Source organism: Mirounga angustirostris, unplaced genomic scaffold, assembly GCF_029215605.1.
Source record: "Mirounga angustirostris isolate CCGP_5_RB_7025 unplaced genomic scaffold, mMirAng1.0.hap1 SCAF_9, whole genome shotgun sequence".
In the NCBI taxonomy this organism is placed as follows: domain Eukaryota; kingdom Metazoa; phylum Chordata; class Mammalia; order Carnivora; family Phocidae; genus Mirounga; species Mirounga angustirostris.
The window spans coordinates 100,177,108-100,196,309 of record NW_026991717.1 but is presented as its reverse complement, the minus strand read 5'-3'; the positions used below and the strand labels follow the sequence as shown (position 1 = coordinate 100,196,309).

At 37.6% G+C, this 19,202-nt stretch overlaps 1 protein-coding gene across 2 annotated transcripts in view; it reads right to left on the bottom strand.

Annotated features, from left to right (window-relative positions):
- Window positions 1-1,994: 1,994 nt before the first annotated feature.
- CGRRF1 (cell growth regulator with ring finger domain 1) overlaps window positions 1,995-19,202 on the bottom strand; it is a 28,788-nt gene continuing 11,580 nt past the window's right edge. Inside the window, exons 2-6 of one of the 2 annotated variants that reach the window (XM_045900896.3) lie at window positions 17,688-17,827; window positions 10,804-10,981; window positions 10,499-10,646; window positions 3,880-3,987; window positions 1,995-3,462 (exon numbers count right to left, since the gene is read on the bottom strand). In XM_045900896.3, the coding sequence (XP_045756852.1) occupies window positions 3,142-3,462; window positions 3,880-3,987; window positions 10,499-10,646; window positions 10,804-10,981; window positions 17,688-17,827 (895 nt within the window). In that variant the 3' untranslated portion in view covers window positions 1,995-3,141. Of the gene's footprint in view, window positions 3,463-3,879; window positions 3,988-10,498; window positions 10,647-10,803; window positions 10,982-12,804; window positions 16,664-17,687; window positions 17,828-19,202 lie in introns of those variants that run through there. The other variant, XM_064571081.1, reaches the window with a different exon arrangement.

The following is a 19,202-nucleotide window of genomic DNA, read 5'->3' as shown; positions in this document are numbered from 1 at the left end:
AGTTAATGAATTATTAGAATAAACTCAGGGACCCAGGAACTAGAGGTCATGATGACAAGGATGAAGATTCAGGAGGAATATAATATAGGGAAGCATGTTCGAAATCTGGGAAATGGAGTTAGGGAATTATCCAGTGATAGGGCCTGTCTTAGGCAGAACAGGGGCTGAAATCACCTCCTACCCTTCCTAAACCCAGACTATCTATGTTGATGCTTCAAACGCCCTCAAGCCAAGACAAGGCTCTTCACCCCACAAAATTGGGAAGGCTTAAAAAATACAACAGCCCCATGGGAGGTAAGTCAGTGACTCGTGTTGAGTCCTTGAGTTTTTAGGTTCCTACTCTAGAACTGTTTTGGACATTAAGAGCCCTTCTAGGCACTAAGTTGGGAAGAAAAGGTCACTGAAGGAGAAGGTGGCCAATCACCTGTCAGGTCTACTTATTGTAGCCCTGGGTGGGATTTTTGGAAAGTAGCAACTAATCTATATCAACCAAATATTTTCTCTAATAACCCATTCAAATAAAATGCTTTTGTAGATGTTCTCACAACATGTTACTTGTTCACTGCTACTGGAAAATTCTGACATAAGCCTGTAGGAGTCAGTGTGCTTGTTTTTACTTGATTACCTACCAAATTCCTCATATTTATTACCGCCAAGGGCAGGAAGATCAATTACTTTAGTCACAGCAAGAGAAGCTAAGGGCAAATCATCTTTAAAAGTTACAAAAAATGATGGGCGAATAGATAAACACAATGTGGTCTATACATACCATGGAATATTAGCCTTAAAAATGAAGGAAATTCTGACTCCTGCCATAGCACAGATGAACCTTGAAGATATTATACCCAGTGAGATAAGTCAGACCCAAAAGGATTAATATTGTGTGATTCCAGGTATATGAAATATCTAGAATAGTCAAATTCATAGAGACAGAAAGTAAAATGGTGGTTACCAGGGGCCAAAAAGAGGGAGAATGGGGAGTCAGTGTTTAATGGGTATAGAGTTTCAGTTTAGAGTGATAAAAACATTCTGAAGATGGTTACTGATGATGGTCACACAACAATGTGAACGTACTTGATGTCACTGAACTGTACACTTAAAAAAATAGTTAAATGGTAGGGGCGCCTGGATGGCTCAGTTGGTTAAGCAACTGCCTTCGGCTCAGGTCATGATCCTGGAGTCCCGGGATCGAGTCCCGCATCGGGCTCCCTGCTCAGAGAGGAGCCTGCTTCTCCCTCTGACCCTCCCCCCTCTCATGTACTCTCTCTCATTCTCGCTCTCTTAAATAAATAAATAAATCTTTAAAAAAATAGTTAAATGGTAAATTTTCTGTTATGTATCTTTTACGACGATAAAACAGTTATGAAGAATGGAGGAAGATGGCAGGTGGAAATCTATCGCCAAGGAGAAAGCATATGTCTCTGACAGTTTCAGTACAAACAGATCTGTAAAGAGAAGCAGGGTGGCTGAGATGGACAAAGTGATCTTTAAGGGTCCACCAGTTGACACCACAGGGTGAATTTCCCAGATGAGCTGTTGGTAGCTAGCTGCTGCAGAGGCTGTAGCTTTCGCCTGCCCCTGCTTCCAGTGGGGGACGTGTTTCTAAAATGCTGTCAGTGAGGGCGCCTGGGTGGCTCAGTTGGTTAAGCAACTGCCTTCAGCTCAGGTCACGGTCCCGGAGTCCTGGGATCGAGTCCCACATCGGGCTCCAGGCTCAGTGGGGAGCCTGCTTCTCCCTCTGACCCTCTCTCCTCTCATGCTGTTTCTCTCTCTCTCTCAAATAAATAAATAAATAAAATCTTTTTAAAATAAATAAGTAAATAAAATGCTGTCAGTGCTCCTTTGAGGCACAGATACTTCGACCGTTAGAAGCCTTGCCTGATTCTTTGTAGCCCAGACTGCCAAAAGGTATCTGGCCCCTAGAAGGTATTTAATACACAGCTACAGAGCAGAGATGAAAGTTTGATTTGGTTTATAAAATGGAGAATAGGTAATGGCTTTTTCAGAGCATTATATTTGATTAGAATGAAATGATACTATGTAAAAACACTGATACAAAGATAAGGCAATATTCTTAATACAAACAGGACAAAGAAGTCTTGAAAATTTCCCTGAAGTTCAGTTTATTTGCCATGATCTAATTTCTTGGTGAGTGGGAGGTAATTTCCCTTGAAGACACAGAAAGCTCTGATTTACCTTTTTCTTCTTTGTCATCTTGGAAAGCATGGGGGATGGGGCTTTTTGCCTATCAGGATACTATTCTGGAGGATATGGGTTTATTTGGAATAAAAATACAGTAGAAAAAAATAGTTATTTGCTTCTCTTAACAGCTTTTCTGGCTCCAAAACCTCTCCGGTTTTAGATGGATTTGCTATGCAGGAGGAAATCTAAGGTAAGGCATTACGAGTCTCACAGTTCTTCCCTGATAGGTCACATCCTGCTAACCTAGTCATATTTGACAATAATTTTAATTATCCAAGAAATTTTATTATCCAAGTTTTATATATCTGCTTCCTATAGATGAGTATCATTTTAACCTATGATACACTGAGAACAGATAAGAATTGTATCTTGCATTTATGATTTAAGACACTATATTAAAATATTAAAATTAAGACTTGTGTTTATGTGACTATAAGGAAAATTAGATGGATATTTATAAAAACGGTTATTTTAGGAAAAGATTTAGAGTTAGAAGCCCTTTCCAACTCCTTTGTAAACTGGGGAACATATAATTACTTTAGGAAGAATTCAGTTTTTTCCCAATTGCTCTCCAGATGATGTCAAAGGCAAAACATCCAGAGATCTTGACTTTTACCACCTCAGATTTTAGATGGGTTGCTTTTCAGAATTTTCCTAATCAACATCATATGAAATCCTCTAGCTGATAAAAGGCCAAACATTTACATTCTTCTCAAGAGTTGAATGAATTTTTATGTATTAACACAGATGGTATTCCAGTATTTATCATACCGAACAGGAAGGAATTCATTTTCATCATCCATGTACCATACAAACGTGAAGTTAAAATAGAATTTTCATCGATGGTCAACACAGTAGATTCCATGTTATGATTAATTCCAAGGATACAAATTTCTACATCTTCAGTGGAAAGCATACTCTTCAGTCATAACAACACTCTCAAAGAGCTCTCAGTTTGTCTTTCTCTTGCTCCTTTTGACTGCAAAGGGTAAAGGATTCCTGAACAAACTGCCTGCACATGGGGCACTGCTGGAAATACCGAACACAGCCGTCACACAAGCATGCGTGTCGACAGGGCAGGAGCACCCAGTTCACAGTTCCGTTCTGGCAAACCACACAGTCCTTGCTGTTCTCCTCTGGAGGCTCCGCTTCACTCTCGGACAGCCCGGCCTTTTCCAGCAGACTGCGCTCTCTGCTTTGTTCTTCTGGAGAGGAATTGTTGGAGGGAGTGGAATTATTATTTGCAGACATGAAAAGTTGCTGAAAATCAAAAAGAAAAGGTTAAGGATAATCAAAAATGACAATTACTCTTTTTTTTTTTTTAAGATTTTATTTATTTATTTGAGAGAGAGGGAGAGGGAGAGAGGGGGGGAGGGAAGCAGACTCTGTGCTGAGTGTGGAGACTGATGCGGGCCCGATCCCACGACCCAAGATCATGACCTGAGCCGAAATCAAGAGTCAGACGCCCAACTGACTAAACCACCCAGGCGCCCCGACAATTACTCTTTAAATCTGGGAGTCATAAAAGCTGCTAAAAATTTGTGAGTGAACAAACCCAATAGCAAATAATAGCTACCTTCTGCGATAACTAACTGAAAATTATTATCTCTTTATAGATGGTCATTCTTTGAAACTCTGCAAATAAAAGGATCAGAAACAAGACAACAGGGTACTTACCTTAAGATCATGAAATTGACCTTGAGCCAGGAGTAAATATTGATACAATATTCTACAGGAAAGTTTATAAGTCTTATCAGGAATATGAATTACTGACACCATGGAAATCTAAAATAAAAATTGAATACCAGTCAGTAATTAACCTCCTTACATTATTTCACAGGTATGTGAAATAAAAGAAAAATAAAAGGTTGATAAATCAGAAAACTTACAATAATTGATTTAAATCATCGTCACTAAAGAGGAACCAGTTACGGAACATATTTTTGCCAGAGTTACTTTTAATTATATGCAAAGTTACAAATTTAATGCGATCACAACAAAAATACCAATGAGTTTTTTCATAGAGTTATATGAGTTGACTCTAAAATTCTCATGTGGAAAAATAACACGTAAGAATAGCTAGGAAAATACTGGAAAAAAGCTGTGGGGAGGATCAAGCCCAGTCAGATATTCAGACATAGTACAACGTCTCTAAAATTAAAGTAGTACAGGCACATGAACAGACAGGTGGCTAGAACAGAACAAACAGTCCAGAAACAGACCCAACTATCTATACAAATATGACAAAGGTGCCATCTGAAATCACTGGGCAGACTTTTTAATAAAAAGTATTGGGACAACTGGATAGCTATTTGGAAAAATATAAAATTAGATGCCTTCCTCAAACCATACATAAGAATAAACTCCAAAAGCATAAGAAACTTAATTATAAAAAATAAAACCATGCAAGCACTAGAAGAAAACATGTGAATTCCTTTTTACTCTTGGCATAGGGAAAGACTTTCTTTTTTTTTTTTTTTTAAAGATTTTATTTATTTGAGAGAGAATGAGATAGAGAGAGAGCATGAGAGGGGGAGGGTCAGAGGGAGAAGCAGACTCCCTGCTGAGCAGGGAGCCCGATGCGGGACTCCATCCCGGGAATCCAGGATCATGATCTGAGCTGAAGGCAGTCACTTAACCAACTGAGCCACCCAGGCGCCCCGGGAAAGACTTTCTAACTATGACTCAAACCTGGAGGCAAATGCATTTGACTGTATAAAAATTTAAAGCTTGTATGCCAGGGCGCCTGGGTGGCTCAGTTGGTTAAGCGACTACCTTCGGCTCAGGTCATGATCCTGGAGTTCCGGGATCGAGTCCCACATCGGGCTCCCTGCTCAGCGGGGAGTCTGCTTCTCCCTCTGACCCTCCTCCCTCTCATGCTCTCTGTTTCTCATTCTCTCTCTCGCAAATAAATAAAATCTTAAAAAAAAAAAATTAAAAAAAAAAATAAAGCTTGTATGACAAAAAGCCCCATTGGCAAAGTCAAAAGACATGTGATGAACTGGAATAAAATATTCACAATATCCCTAATTTATGAAAAACTTTTCAATATTGAAAAAAAGTAACCAAAAATCCTATTAAAAAATGGGCAAAAGATATGAACAGACAATTCACACAAAATTATAAACATGGTCCTTAGCCATGTTAATAGATGTTCAATTTCACTCACAAGATAATAAATACAAATTAAAACTTCATTGAGATATCACTTCGCACTATTGGACTAATAGCTTTCAAACGTTTATCAGTATAGTCTATGGAGAAATGGTCACTTTCATATATTGCTGGTGGAAATGTATAAAAAAAAAAGGGTACAACTCCAAGGCTATAACCCCAATGGAGGGGAATTTGATAATAGGTATCAAAATGACATACCTTTACCCTGCAACCATACAACCTCACCAATATGAAAATACATATGCATAGGTTATTCAGTGCAAAATTATTTGTTACTGCAGAATACTGGAAATTACCTGAATGTCCAGCCACAGGAGACTGACTAAATAACTATGGTACCTATACATCCTACATACCATTGAATGCTACACAGTCATTGAAAAACAATGTGAGGAAGAGCTCTATGAACTGATCTGGAGTGATTTCCAGAGATATTATGAAGTGAAAAAAACAGGAACATGTATAGTATATAAAGTGTGATACCTTTTGAGTAAGAAAGAAGAGAAAATAAGAAATATATACATCTCTATCTTCTCATCATTACAATAAGATGTTGGAAGGATAAACCAGAAAACAATAAACTTGGTTATCTACAAGAATTGGGGTGTATAAGAATGGGGGGCACCTGGCCAGGGTGGAGCATGCAACTCTTGATCTCAGGGTTGTGAGTCTGACCCTCATGTTGGGTGTGGAGATTACTTAAAACTGTTAAAAAAAAAAAAAAAAGGCGTTGTGGGAGGAGATGAGAGCAACATCTGAATATACTTCCTCTTTATGCGTTTTTCTGACTTTTAGGAGAACTAATCCAAGTAATTTATGAACACAGAATTTGACTATAAACTCTGGGGCAGAAAATAAGGAGAGGGCAGTTGGGCACCAAAATAATTAAATTCAGTAATGAATTATAAATCACTGGGGGGAAAATGGAATTCGTGAGGCCATATGGATAATAAACAAAGAAATAAATGGGAAGTCTATTGCTTATAGTAGAATACTGAAGACTGGCTGAAGGGCTGGAATTGGAAAATAATCATTTTGCAACCAACATGGTAAAAATAAAATCTGTTAAGAATTATCAATGGTTATTAAATCCAGGGGGGCAAATTTTCATAAAGACTGGGATTTTGCGTGGTCTTAAAAGTGTCCCCCCCACAGGGCACCTGGCTGGCTCAGTCAGTTAAGCGTCTGCCTTCGGCTCAGGTCATGATCCCCGGGTCCTGGGATCGAGCCCCACATTGGGCTCCCTGCTCAGCCGGGGAGCCTGCCTCTCCCTCTCCTCCCAGCTCGTTTCTCTCTCTAGCTATCTCTGTCTCTCTCTCTCTCTCAAGTAAATAAATAAAAAAACATTAAAAAAAAAAAGTATCCCCCCCCCAACTGCTTATTATTTGCAAGGGAGGGGGAAAAACAGAACAGAGGAAAATGAGATACCACCTTGCTGAGAGATCAAACTTAACATCACCACTAAGGGGAAAGAACCTCATGTGCCTCCAAAGGTGAAAAGTCCTGAAAAGCACGTGTCATCACCTGTGCGGTAGACTGGCTGAAAATGCACAAGTCCAACCTGATCATGAAGAAACATCGGGCAAACAAAATGGGAAGGGTCCTATTTTACGAAAAGGGTGTATGTGACTGTATTCTTAAAAAATGCTAATATCGTAAAAGACAAACCCAGGCTGTGAAAATGTTCTAGATTAAAGGATGCTAAAGATACATGACAAACAGACTATCTGACTCTAGACTAGAACCTGTACTGGAGGGGGAAACATGCTGTAAAGAAGGCTGCTAAATCCACTGACATATTGGAATATAGGTCATAGATTGGATAAAATATTTTATCGATGTTAGATTTATAAAGTTGATGACTATATTGTGTTTATATCAGAGAACATTCCTATTATTAGAAATATTATAAAAAATATATTTTTAATATAAAAATATATTTATATATAAAAATATTTTAAAAATATAATAAAAAAGAAATACACACTATGGTATTTAGGGGTAAAGAATCATGCATACAACTTATTCTTTTTTTTTTTAAAGATTTTATTTATTTATTCATGAGAGATAGAGAGAGAGAGGCAGAGGCAGAGGGAGAAGCAGGCTCCCCGCGGAGCAGGGAGCCCGATGCGGGACTCGATCCCAGGACCCAGGATCATGACCTGAGCTGAAGGCAGACGCTTAACCGACTGAGCCACCCAGGCGTCCCCATACAACTTATTCTTGATTCATTAAAAAAAATACATACGCAAACATATATGGGCATAAAATAGTGCCAATGGTGCAAATGTCAGCAAATAACAATAGGAGTCTGAGGAAAAGGTAGAGGGGTGTTCTTTTGGTTTTCTATTTTTGCAAGTTTCTAAAATTATGTCCAAATGAAAAGTTTAAAGAAAGAATCCTAGTATGGTTGTAAACATATAATATTCTTTACAGCTTTATAAAGATTTAATAATTTGGCAATGGCTTCAGAACTTGTAATACTGAACCAAAATGACAGGACTGGTATAAGACAGTAATATTATCACCTCACGTGAAAATCCCGCCATTCGATTTAATATTAAAAGCTTTGGAAGCTACTATCATGCTAGTTTTAAATATACATGTAGTTGTACATATATATTTGATATGGAAAAGATCCTCAAAATATACTAAATGAAAACAGGTCACAAAATAGTACATATAATTTAATCCTGTTTTTGTTTAAAAATTACATATATAAAGGTCTGCAAAGATACAAATATTCACAGTGGTTACTTTGGAAGACAGAATATAGATGATTATGCTTTTTTCCTTTTGGCTTATCTAGATTTTCTAATTCTATTTCCTGCCACAAACATGTATTATTTAAGTAACAGAGAAAATATAATTGAGTAAAAATGAAAACAAACGTCGAAGTCAAAATACTGCAATTAACAATCCCTGCTTCTACCTAAAATGACAAACTGACTACACTATCAAAGTGTAATTTTTACTGTTACAACAGGAATGGTAGAGTTTAATTTTTTTTCTTTAGATTTAGACTCTGACCCCCAGATAAAATATTGAAAAACCAAATGCTTGGTTTGCTTTTAAAATTAAGAACAGGGAACATTAATACAAACTATGCTAACAAGTATGCTTTAGTTCCAATATTAGCCCCAATCTGAGTGATAAGAGATGGAGAAGCAAGATTAACAGGAAAAAAGAGAGGGAGCCTGCTGATGAGAAGAAAAGACCCAGAGCAGGAGATGTTAAAAGGAAAAGAGAAAATGCCTATTAAACCCCTGAGAGCTGGCCATCCCAGGTCCCCTGTGGGAATGCATCTCCCACAAGTACAGCTGGGCCCTATCATCTTTGTTCCAGTTGGATCTGGGAGCTGAGAGCAAATCTTTCCCTGTTTATAATGCCATTTACTTATACACTGGAAAGTGGTTAAAATGGTAAATTTTATGTTATATATATTTTAACACACACACACACACACACACACACACCTCTGTTCAGACTGAGGAAGAAAGTTAGAAAACAAAGAAGACTCTGAGTTCCTTAAATAGATAGAGATCACCATCAGTGAGGGGGAAAGAAGCCAAAAGGGGAGGCTGGGAGGAAGGTGACAGATCTGAGCCTTTCTGTTTTGAATGAGAGGAAGGAAGGAAGGGAGCTTGGAAGACACGGGTGACACGGTGGTGATAGAAGGGTTACCTTGCTGGGGTAGGCAGGGTAAAGAACGGAGGCTGGAAATATGAAACACCAACCTAACAGTTCTTACTTATCTTCAACTGAACAGGGTGATGGGGAAGAGGGGAGGAGGGGGAGGAAACCAGAAGATCTCTCATATGCGCTTCTCATGCACAAGTAACTGACTTGCTGTCAAGCTCTATGAGGCTCAGGAACATTGCTTGGTATGACTGGGTTGTTGTTTTTTTGTTTCGTTTTGTTTTTCACTTATCATGTTTATTGAGCACCTATAGTGTTCTAAGCACTGTGTTAGGTGCTGGAAGCATACTGTTTTTAGTATGACTTATTTGGAAAAAACAAATTGACTTCAGTTCAATGGAACTTCAATTTGGTAAGATTAAGACCTCAAACTGTGTATGAGCAGGGTCTAGATTTCTCAATAAGGGTCTGAACTTTCCAAATGCATGAAAATGTACACTTGTTTCAAGGAGATATTCATTTAAAAAAATTTTTTTTAAGGTACTGGCACAGACTACAGAGGCTTACTGGTTCCATCTCTTCCTGAATGACTGGGAGTTTTCTTTAGACTCTCATTTCAGGCTTTATAAGAAGAGTATTTGCCCTAACACACAAGGTTGTTGGAAGGAATAAACAAGTTAATGTTAGCCAATGTACTGTATATATTACAAAGTATCATAAAAATGTTACCATATCATTAATAATAAACATATCGATATCATGCACTTCAGAAAAGCAGTAAATTGGGCATAAGGGCATTCTTACCATGAAACAGTTTCACCAAAAGTTTATTTCATGTATATGCTTCTACCATACTCAGAGCTTTGTCAGGGCTCAGGTCCTCTTAGATCCCTAAGATGCTTTTATCTTACTAATAGGGACAAACTACCAGACTAAAGAAATAATGAGCACATAATGAGAAAAAGAGACCACTACAATTACTGAAAATACAGGGATCAAATACATAGAAGATGTAGGTGCAGCAGGGGCTATGATGGAAACAAGGTGACTTGCAAGCATGTAAAGAAAAGAGGGAATATGGTCCTAAAATGGAGCACTTCAGATGATTACAATGCTTATTCATTCAGTGTTAAAAATGGTAAGAATAAACAAGCTTCCCAAGACTCTTTCTATCTAGCAAATATGACAGAATATAGAATGATAAAATTAACTTAATTCAACTATAATATACCTTTTGTTTTCTAAATAATATCATATTCTTGTAACTCATATGGAAAAAAAGTCATCCTCTGAAGGAGCTGTTACATGTATGATCATCATACAGGTGTACTTCCCACGTATTCCTTCTCCAAGAAAAATGTGTCTGGGCCAAATGTAGATCCTCAGAAATTAAAATAAAACTTCTCCTATTCACCAAATAATTATGACCCATCATCCAAATCACTTAAAGGAATGCTTCCAGAATTTTAAAGTTACTTACAATATCATAAATGTCTCGGTCATCCTCATCAGCTAGGGTCAACAGTGCTACCAATGGATAGCGAGATCTGGGCACTGTACCAAAGTCTTCAATTTTAGTATCTCTTGGTAACTGGCAATATATTTCTTCTTTGCTGTCCTTTTTAATACTTTTTGAAAATGTAAAGGTAAATTGCCACTATAACCCAAAATACAGTAATACCAAAGGTGATCAATAATAATGGAGCAAGTACTTTATTTTATCCATAAAAAAGTCTAAAGTCTAAAATTTTCATTGGTTAATGGGTATATCAGATAAAAGGATACAAATACTGTTCTTGATAGAGGTATTCACTGTACAGAGCATCTTCCAGGGCTTGGGGAGTGCTTATTCGGAAGCAATGAAAGTGCTTCTGCAGAGCTTCATATAATTTTTGAACACTGCACCCCCAGTAGCATGTCAGGAGGCTATCTTCAAGGCAGTCTGTTGTCAAAGTTATGCCAGCTGTAGAAAACAAAGGAGAAAAGAAGACAAAGAGAAGAAAATTACCTAATGTAATTTCTCATACAATTATACACAGTGAATAACAAAAGCTTCCTTTTGGAGGCTGGCCCAGCTGATGCCAGTTAAAGGAACTCATTAAAGGGCACGTGCCTGTAAATGAAGGAACTGGTCCCTAAACAAGTGATAGAAAACCTTCAACATCTACACAATTTCGAAGCACTATCAGTAAACTCTTATTATTTATACATTTACACTTGGAAATTATCAAGTTAGTTTTTTGTGTGTGATTTCGAGACTTCTCCCACATAGAGTTTAAAAACTGAAATATAGTTCACTATTGATAACCTACTGCTCTAATAGCATATATAATCCTAACTACAAGAAATAGTAGAGCTGTCTCCAAAAGTGGATATACGCAACCTTGTAACTGTAAGAAACAGAGCAGGACTGTCTCTGAAAGTGGATACATATAACTAATGGGGTCCACAAGATGATCACTGGAGTAGAAAAAATATGAAAAACAAATCAAGCCTTACTAATATTAATATACACATTGACAGCATTAATATATACTCCTGTCACACAGTTAATGTCCCACATAATGTGCAAAACATCCTAAGGAAAGAGCAGGGATTCCAAAACGTGAAGGGCTTAAAAGCAATGCCCTCATTCATTTATTTGCTTTCAGCATAATAAAACATATTATAATTTGAGTAAACCTGATTAAGTGGAAAAATAAACTGTAAGTGGACATACTAATTATATTGTTTTACCTATTTATTAAACACTCACTTTGGACATACTACTAGCATCCATACGATTTTTCCCCTTGCTCATAGCAGTTGTAGCAATATTAAGTTCAAGGGCAGCAATATCTAGGGTCTTAGACTGTTGGCAGTGGAAACTGTAGCCTCTGGTGCTCAGTGGCAGTGGTGGACTTGCAAGACCAAAAGTACATGGTCTGGGTCATTGTTCCTGGCGAACAGCCTTGGTCTCTGATTCTGGGTCTCCAAACCTTTATTGGCAATTCTGTAAGTTACCCAGTATCCTTTGACTGGAGTCATTTCTGTTAACTTGCTAATAGGAATTCTGATGGATACATTATGTAGTTTTAAAAAGGTGATCAATGGGGTGGCTGGGTGGCTCAATCAGTTGGGTGTCTGACTCTTGATTTCAGCTCAGGTCATGCTCTCAGGGTTGTGGGATGGAGCCCTGAATCGGGCTCTGCACTCAGTGGGCAGTCTGCTTGAGATTCTCTCCCTCTCCCTCTGCCACTGCCCACCGCACTCACTCTCTCTGTAAAATAAATAAATAAATCTTTTAAAAAATATATAAATCATCCCTTTACAAAAATAAAATAAAAAGGTGATCAAGAGTATGTGTTGGAAGGATATACACAAACACAAGCAGATGCTCTACAGGATACCAAAAATTCAGTTTCTTACTTTTCTTCCCCGTAATTAGTAGTATATGCATAGAGTTTCAGATTTGGAGTCTGCGTAATAGCAGCGACATAGGATAATTTCCAATCATAGTTAAGCAAAACTTTTAATCGGCAGGAACATTGCATAGGTAATTGGAACAGAATTTGATTTCAAAGTTTTATATGATTCCAATCATCAGGTATTATTCAAGAATGGGAAATTTAATAAGCTATTATTTTTCAGTTAGCTATTAAATAGCCAAAGAAAACCACTCCGTCAATACAAATTTAAATATATATTTATATACATTTAATATACAATTGTTATATTAATTTATACATTATATATTAAAACATGTATCAATGTCATGTTCATATATACTATTTATATTATGTTACATAACAATGTTTATATATTTAAAGTTAATATCTATATTAAAAATCATACATCCTTTTCTCTATGAACCATACAACATGAGGTAAGGAAAAAAGCTGACATAGATACGAAAGGGAGAAATATAAAAGACAGTGGAAAAAGAAAAAAAGGAACCCAGAAAACGATTTCTTAATATTCTTGGCAGAAATGTGTAAATGTGAAAAGATGTTATGTATGGAGCTCTAGTTATATCAAAATGCTGGAATCCATCCAAATGTCCAACGATAGGGGATTAAATGAATAAAATATAGAATATTCCATAATGAAGTATTATGGAGCTCTTAAAAAAGAACTGAGGCATGGCAAAATACCTGCACATACTACTTTGAAATGATCTTCAGAATATATACAAATGAAAAACGCAAGATGGAGGCAAGTATACAGCATACTCCTGTTTATCTCACAGGAGAGGATATCCATATCTATGTGCTTGTTTACACTAAAAAAGAACCATGGAAGGATAAGCCCTAAAACATGTAAAACTACCCAGTTTATTTGCTTTGTAAAACACATCAGAGTTCCAGAGATTCAGAGCTGCATGAAAGGTTTGTTTACAGACTGCATATACGTGACGGAAGTGGGGAGCGTGTCAAAGACTACTGACAACTGGATACTAATCAGACTTCAACAATGTCTCTGAAATTAATATTATAAGTTAATGAGAAGGGAGAATACAATCAATAAATTCTACTCTCCACAATCTCTCCTACACTTGTCCATGCCACAGACTGAGAAGAGAATGTGTTGATTTACACTGATGACAGTACAAATCCCCCAGGCAAAACTGTTCTCCCTTTGGGTCTTCCTACTTCTTCTGCAGACAGTTCTCATTCTTACATTTTCTCAGTCTTCTAAAATTCAGTGCAAACCCAATGCCATCTCAGATTGAGAGCAATAGCAGACTTGGAACACAGCCTTAAACCAGAAAAGTCAGAATAGAAGCTAACTGAAGCAGCATGGGGGTGATTTCCCTCAACCTGCCCTTACGTGCTTTGCTGTAACAGCCAAATGAAGCCCCCCATAAGAGACAGCCTTGAAAAAAATTGCAAAAAATAAGGATTACAGTCAATGAGTTGAGCCATTAAAAAAAGGAGACACAATGGGGCTGACAAGCCACAAACTTTTTTTTTTAAAGATTTTATTTATTTATTTGAGAGAGAGAATAAGATAGAGAGAGAGAGCATGAGAGGGGGGAGGGTCAGAGGGAGAAGCAGACTCCCTGCTGAGCAGGGAGCCCGATGTGGGACTCGATCCCAGGACTCCAGGATCATGATCTGAGCCGAAGGCAGTCGCTTAACCAACGGAGCCACCCAGGCGCCCCAGCCACAAACTTTCTTGAGGAGAATCCCTGAGAAAGAAGAACTAATGTACAAGGTGATCATGCATGAGGATAATAAATCTAGAATATTGGGAGATGAAAATTTTACGTTGTAGAGAATAGAGGTTCACAAATTCCCCTGAAAATGCTATGTGTGTCATTTTGTCTAACCCTTTTACCTTTGTTAGGTCTCACCAGGATGAATAAGCCAAAATATAAGGAAGCTGTTACAAAGGGACTGGAGAATTTCTGAATCAGCTGAATTAAACTCAACTAGCACATCTTGAAGTACCTCCTTTCAATTCATTAGAGCCTTTTACACTGGGGACATGGAAACATCATAAATCCAAATCCGGTATCACCACATAACAACAAAAGAAATCCCAACAAGCCACCCATAGTAAAGAGAACTAAATGACTAAGATTAAAACTGATTCTCTTGCTCATTTTCAAGTAAATCAGGTCTTTAGATATTTCCCTTCCCTCCCTACATGCCAGGCACCTTGGGTACAGTGGTGAAAAAAGACCTGGATTTTTAAACTATCTACACATCAAATGAGATAACCTTTCAAAATGTCACAATTAGTGCTTAGAATATTATTTAAATGTCCTGGTTAGACATCTTTAATGATATCCACTGTTCCACAGTTTAAACAAATGAATTTTATTCTGCCAAATATAATTCCCACCAAAATCCTTCTCCTTATTTACCCAAAGAAGATAATGAATGATAGGCACTGGTATTTATTTTATTTTTTTAAAGATTTTATTTATTTGAGAGAGAGAGAGAGAGAGAAAGTATGGGGGGGAGGGCAGAGGAAGAGGGAAAAGCAGACTCCCCACTGAGCAGGGAGCCCAACTTGGGGCTTGATTCCAGGACCCCGAGATCATGACCTGAGCCGAAGGTAGATGCCTAACCGACTGAGCTACCCAGGCGCCCAGCACTTGTATTTTAAAAATTAAAATACTTCAATAAGCATGCTATAAATCCACACATTTAAAAAAATTTTTTGTGTACTTTGGTAATGCTGCATGAAAGTTGCTTGGCAGCTGAGAGGACTTCTATTTACTGGATATATTTTCATTTGCTTAGAACATTTACAGGGATGCAAGGGGGGCAATTTTTGATACTATTTCTGCCTGAAAGGAAGACTGGTGGATTTCCTCACACTTTCTAGCTCACAAGTATCCTGTGTTTGCTCACAATTTTTCAGTTTTTCAGCATTTCCCGGCTTGTGGAACTATGTAGCAGGAAGGACACTTTTGTATTGGCGGCTTTTTGTATTGGCAGTCCTACTCAAGACCCCAATGTGACATGGCAGAAGGTCCAAGACCTGACCACAGAGGTCAGAGGTCACTAAACTGCCATTGTTCTGTACATTTTAATTAGGCATGTTTTCTAAACAGGTTAATTTTCTCTGTCATATCTTGAAATTTGGTCTTCCCAAGTGAAAAATGTCAGAATGAACCCCTTATCTACCATTAGAGGGGAAAAAAAGCGGTCCTTAGTTCTCTTCAATTCATAGGGTGATAGTATAGCATTTACAGCTAAGGAAGAATAAGAAACTTTGTACTTCTTCATTATGAATTAGTATTTACTTAAGGTTGATAATCCCTATTGACTAAGTACACTGATTTTTTTAAAAAGATTTTATTTATTTATTTACTTATTTACTTGTTTATTTATAGAGCGCACGTCAGCAGGAGGAGGGGCAGAGGGGAAGAGAGAAAGAAAGAACCTCTAGCAGACTCCATGCTGAGCACAGAACCCAACTCAAGGGCTCGATCTCACAACTCTGAGATGATGACCTGAGCCAAAATCAAGAGTCGAACATTTAACCAACTGAGCCACCCAGGTACCCCAGTACACTGATTTTTGACATGTGATTCTGGAAGTTAGAGACAGGAAGATGACTATACAAGAAGGGTCACAGAAGCCTAGGGAGCAGGGTATCAAGAAGGAAGGATTGGTCAACTCTGTTAAACTCTGCAGAGATAATGTTAACTCAGGCCTACAAAGTGTGCACTGGATTTTATGACTGCTGGGGGTCAGGGTTGGGGCAGAAGTGATGATCAGTGACCTGGGGGAAAACCATTTCAGTAGAGGGATATAGGCAAAAATCAGACTGCACTGATCTGAGGAGTGAAAGTAGAGCAGGCTAAGGGAAGAAGGCAAATGCAACCTGCTTTTGAGAAGCATGGCTGTGAAGGGAAGAGAAAGAGGGCAGTAGTTACAATAAGATAAAAAGTTGAGAACGTTTGGGATTGTTTTTAAGATCCCAGGAATCTGAGCACATGTAAAAGGTGATAGGGTCTCAGCCCAGAAATCTTTGTAAAGCCATGGAGCTGTACCTAGAACTGCCCACTCCAAAGTCCAGAAGTTCAAAACTGAAGTCATTACCTTTCTTCCAAAACCTGCTGCTCCTCCCGTATTCTTTATCCTGGTAAGAGGATCTGTCTGTGGAGAGCCCCTGCAAAGAACCTTCTCCCACTCTTCTCTCTTACCTGTGTTTTATCCACAACAAATCACTATTGTTTCTCTACTGCATTATTCTGTTTCTGTATCAGTGCTTTGTTCATGCTTCTCCCTCTACCTAGAATATCTCCCAAGCCCATGAGATAAACACCTACTTATCTTTCAAGACTCTACTCAAAAATAAATAAATAAATAAATAGGATAGACTCAGCACATTCTTCAATGAAGCTTTTCCTGAATATGCCTCCCCACCTCAGCAAACTTAAACCATTTCTTTCTTTCTCTCTTTCTTTCTTCCCGTCCTTCTTTCCTCCCTCCCTCTCTTTCTTTCACTCCAGTGGTTCCTAGATAGTCTTGCAGACAATTTATTTTTCCAAGTAAGTGCAGAAACAAACAACTATTATCTATTATTACCATCTGCCAAAATAACATCTTATACCAAAATAACTTATACCCAAAATACCTTAATTTCAGATTAAAAACACTTGTTCTTGAGAAGGTTAGCAACCTTCCAGTAACTGTTTATGCTATACAATCCATACATTTCTCACTGCACTTAAGACCCATGAAAATGGCAGTGTCCTAACAAACTTCTTATTTTTTTATTTTATTTTTTTTTTAAAGATTTTTTATTTATTTGACAGAGAGAGCACAAGCAGAGGGAGAGAGAGGGAGAAGTAGGTTCCCTGCTGAGCAAGGAGCCCAATGTGGGACTCGATCCCAGGACCCTGGGATCATGACCTGGGCCGAAGGCAGCTGCTTAACCGACTGAGCCACCCAGGCGTCCCGCAAACTTCTCTTATTAACAGTTAAGATACTTTATTCTTCTTACACGAATGCCTCTGTTTGTTAGTTGATAAATTCCTGAGGAGCAAGTTTGGTGAATTATTAGTCTTTATATCTGTAGTACAAAGTACTACATAGTACAGCTCCCAGAATAAAATAGGTGCTCAATAAATACTTGTTAATTCTAATGAAGAGAAAGCATATAGAAAGAAAAATGCTAAGAAAGGGGCACAGAAAGAAAATGATCTTTGGAAAATAGCCACCAACTTGTAATTGAAGCTGAAGATGGATTAGTGATCTCTAAGCCAAAAGGATTCTTGACTTGTCTCATTTGCTTTTTGAAAACTCTTGTGTTGAACTGGGTTTCTTCTGAATTTCTCAAAATTACTGGAACATCCCAACCAAACCTGAAGAAAAATAAAAATAAAATAATACATAATTCTATCAAATACTGAAACTTTATGTGAAGTATGTTGTGCTTCATTAGTTATTCCTTTTAACATATGCACCACAACAAGAGATCAATTTATTCAGTTTACATTATATTACGGAATTAATCTAGAGTTGAGAGATTAGAGGCCCTATACAATTGCAATATATCGTTCAGCTGGCTGAATTGACATACTCCTGAAAATAAAGAGTTCTATTGTTAATATTATTGCTGATAACAAAGAAGTGCAGTCATTACAGATATTGTACTTAATATAACAGAAAAATATGAGAATTATTCAATTTTTAAATTGATATAAAAAACAAATTCATATTTAATATGTAGACTATTTGATATTATTTATGGAACAGGAGAACTTTTTTTAAAATTAATTTTATTTTATTATGTTAGTCACTGTACATTACATCATTAGTTTTTGATGTAGTGTTCCATGATACACCCAGGGCTGGAACAGGATAACTTTTAAACACCAAATACAGCACTTCATTTTTTTTTTTTTTTTTTATTTGAGAGAGAGAGAATGAGAGAGAGAGAGAGCATGAGGGGGGAGGGTCAGAGGGAGAAGTAGACTCCTCGCTGAGCAAGGAGCCCGATGCGGGACTCAATCCCGGGACTCCAGGATCATGACCTGAGCCGAAGGCAGTCGCTTAACTGACTGAGCCACCCAGGCGCCCCTACAGCACTTCATTTATATAACATATTTTCTACTTTTAAATTTCATGTAAAGCTGTGAAAATGCACATTGAACAGATTAGAAGGAAAATGAAAGGGACCAAACTCAATTCCTTATCAAATTAGAAAGCAGCTAAGTTCACTCGATTAAAAAAAGTAACTTAAAATGAATACACATTAGTTAAATGAGGGGACTTTAGGTTAAGATGGCATTCATACTCTGATGCACTCTCTTCTCTCCAGACACTTAGTAGTGATGGATAAAAAATAAACAGAGAAATCCAAAAAGACCACACTGAAATGAGCAAACAAACTGTGGTGTGTTGAAACAAAGGAATAGTAATATTCAGCAATGAAAAGGAATAAATTATTGCTACAGCCACATGGATAAATCTCAAAAACAACATGCTGAGCAAAAGAAGTCTTACACAAAGGAGTACAACGCTATATGATTCTGTAATATAAAATTCGAAAGCAGGCAAAACTAATCCATAGTAGAAATAAAAAACAGGGCAATGGTTGCTTCTGTGGGGTGGAGGGGTATGGACTGACCAGGAAAGAGCATGAGAAAACTTTCTCTGGTGATGGTAATATTGTACATCTTGAGAAGAGGTTTGAGTATAGATGATGTGTTTGATAACACTGAAGACTTGTATATT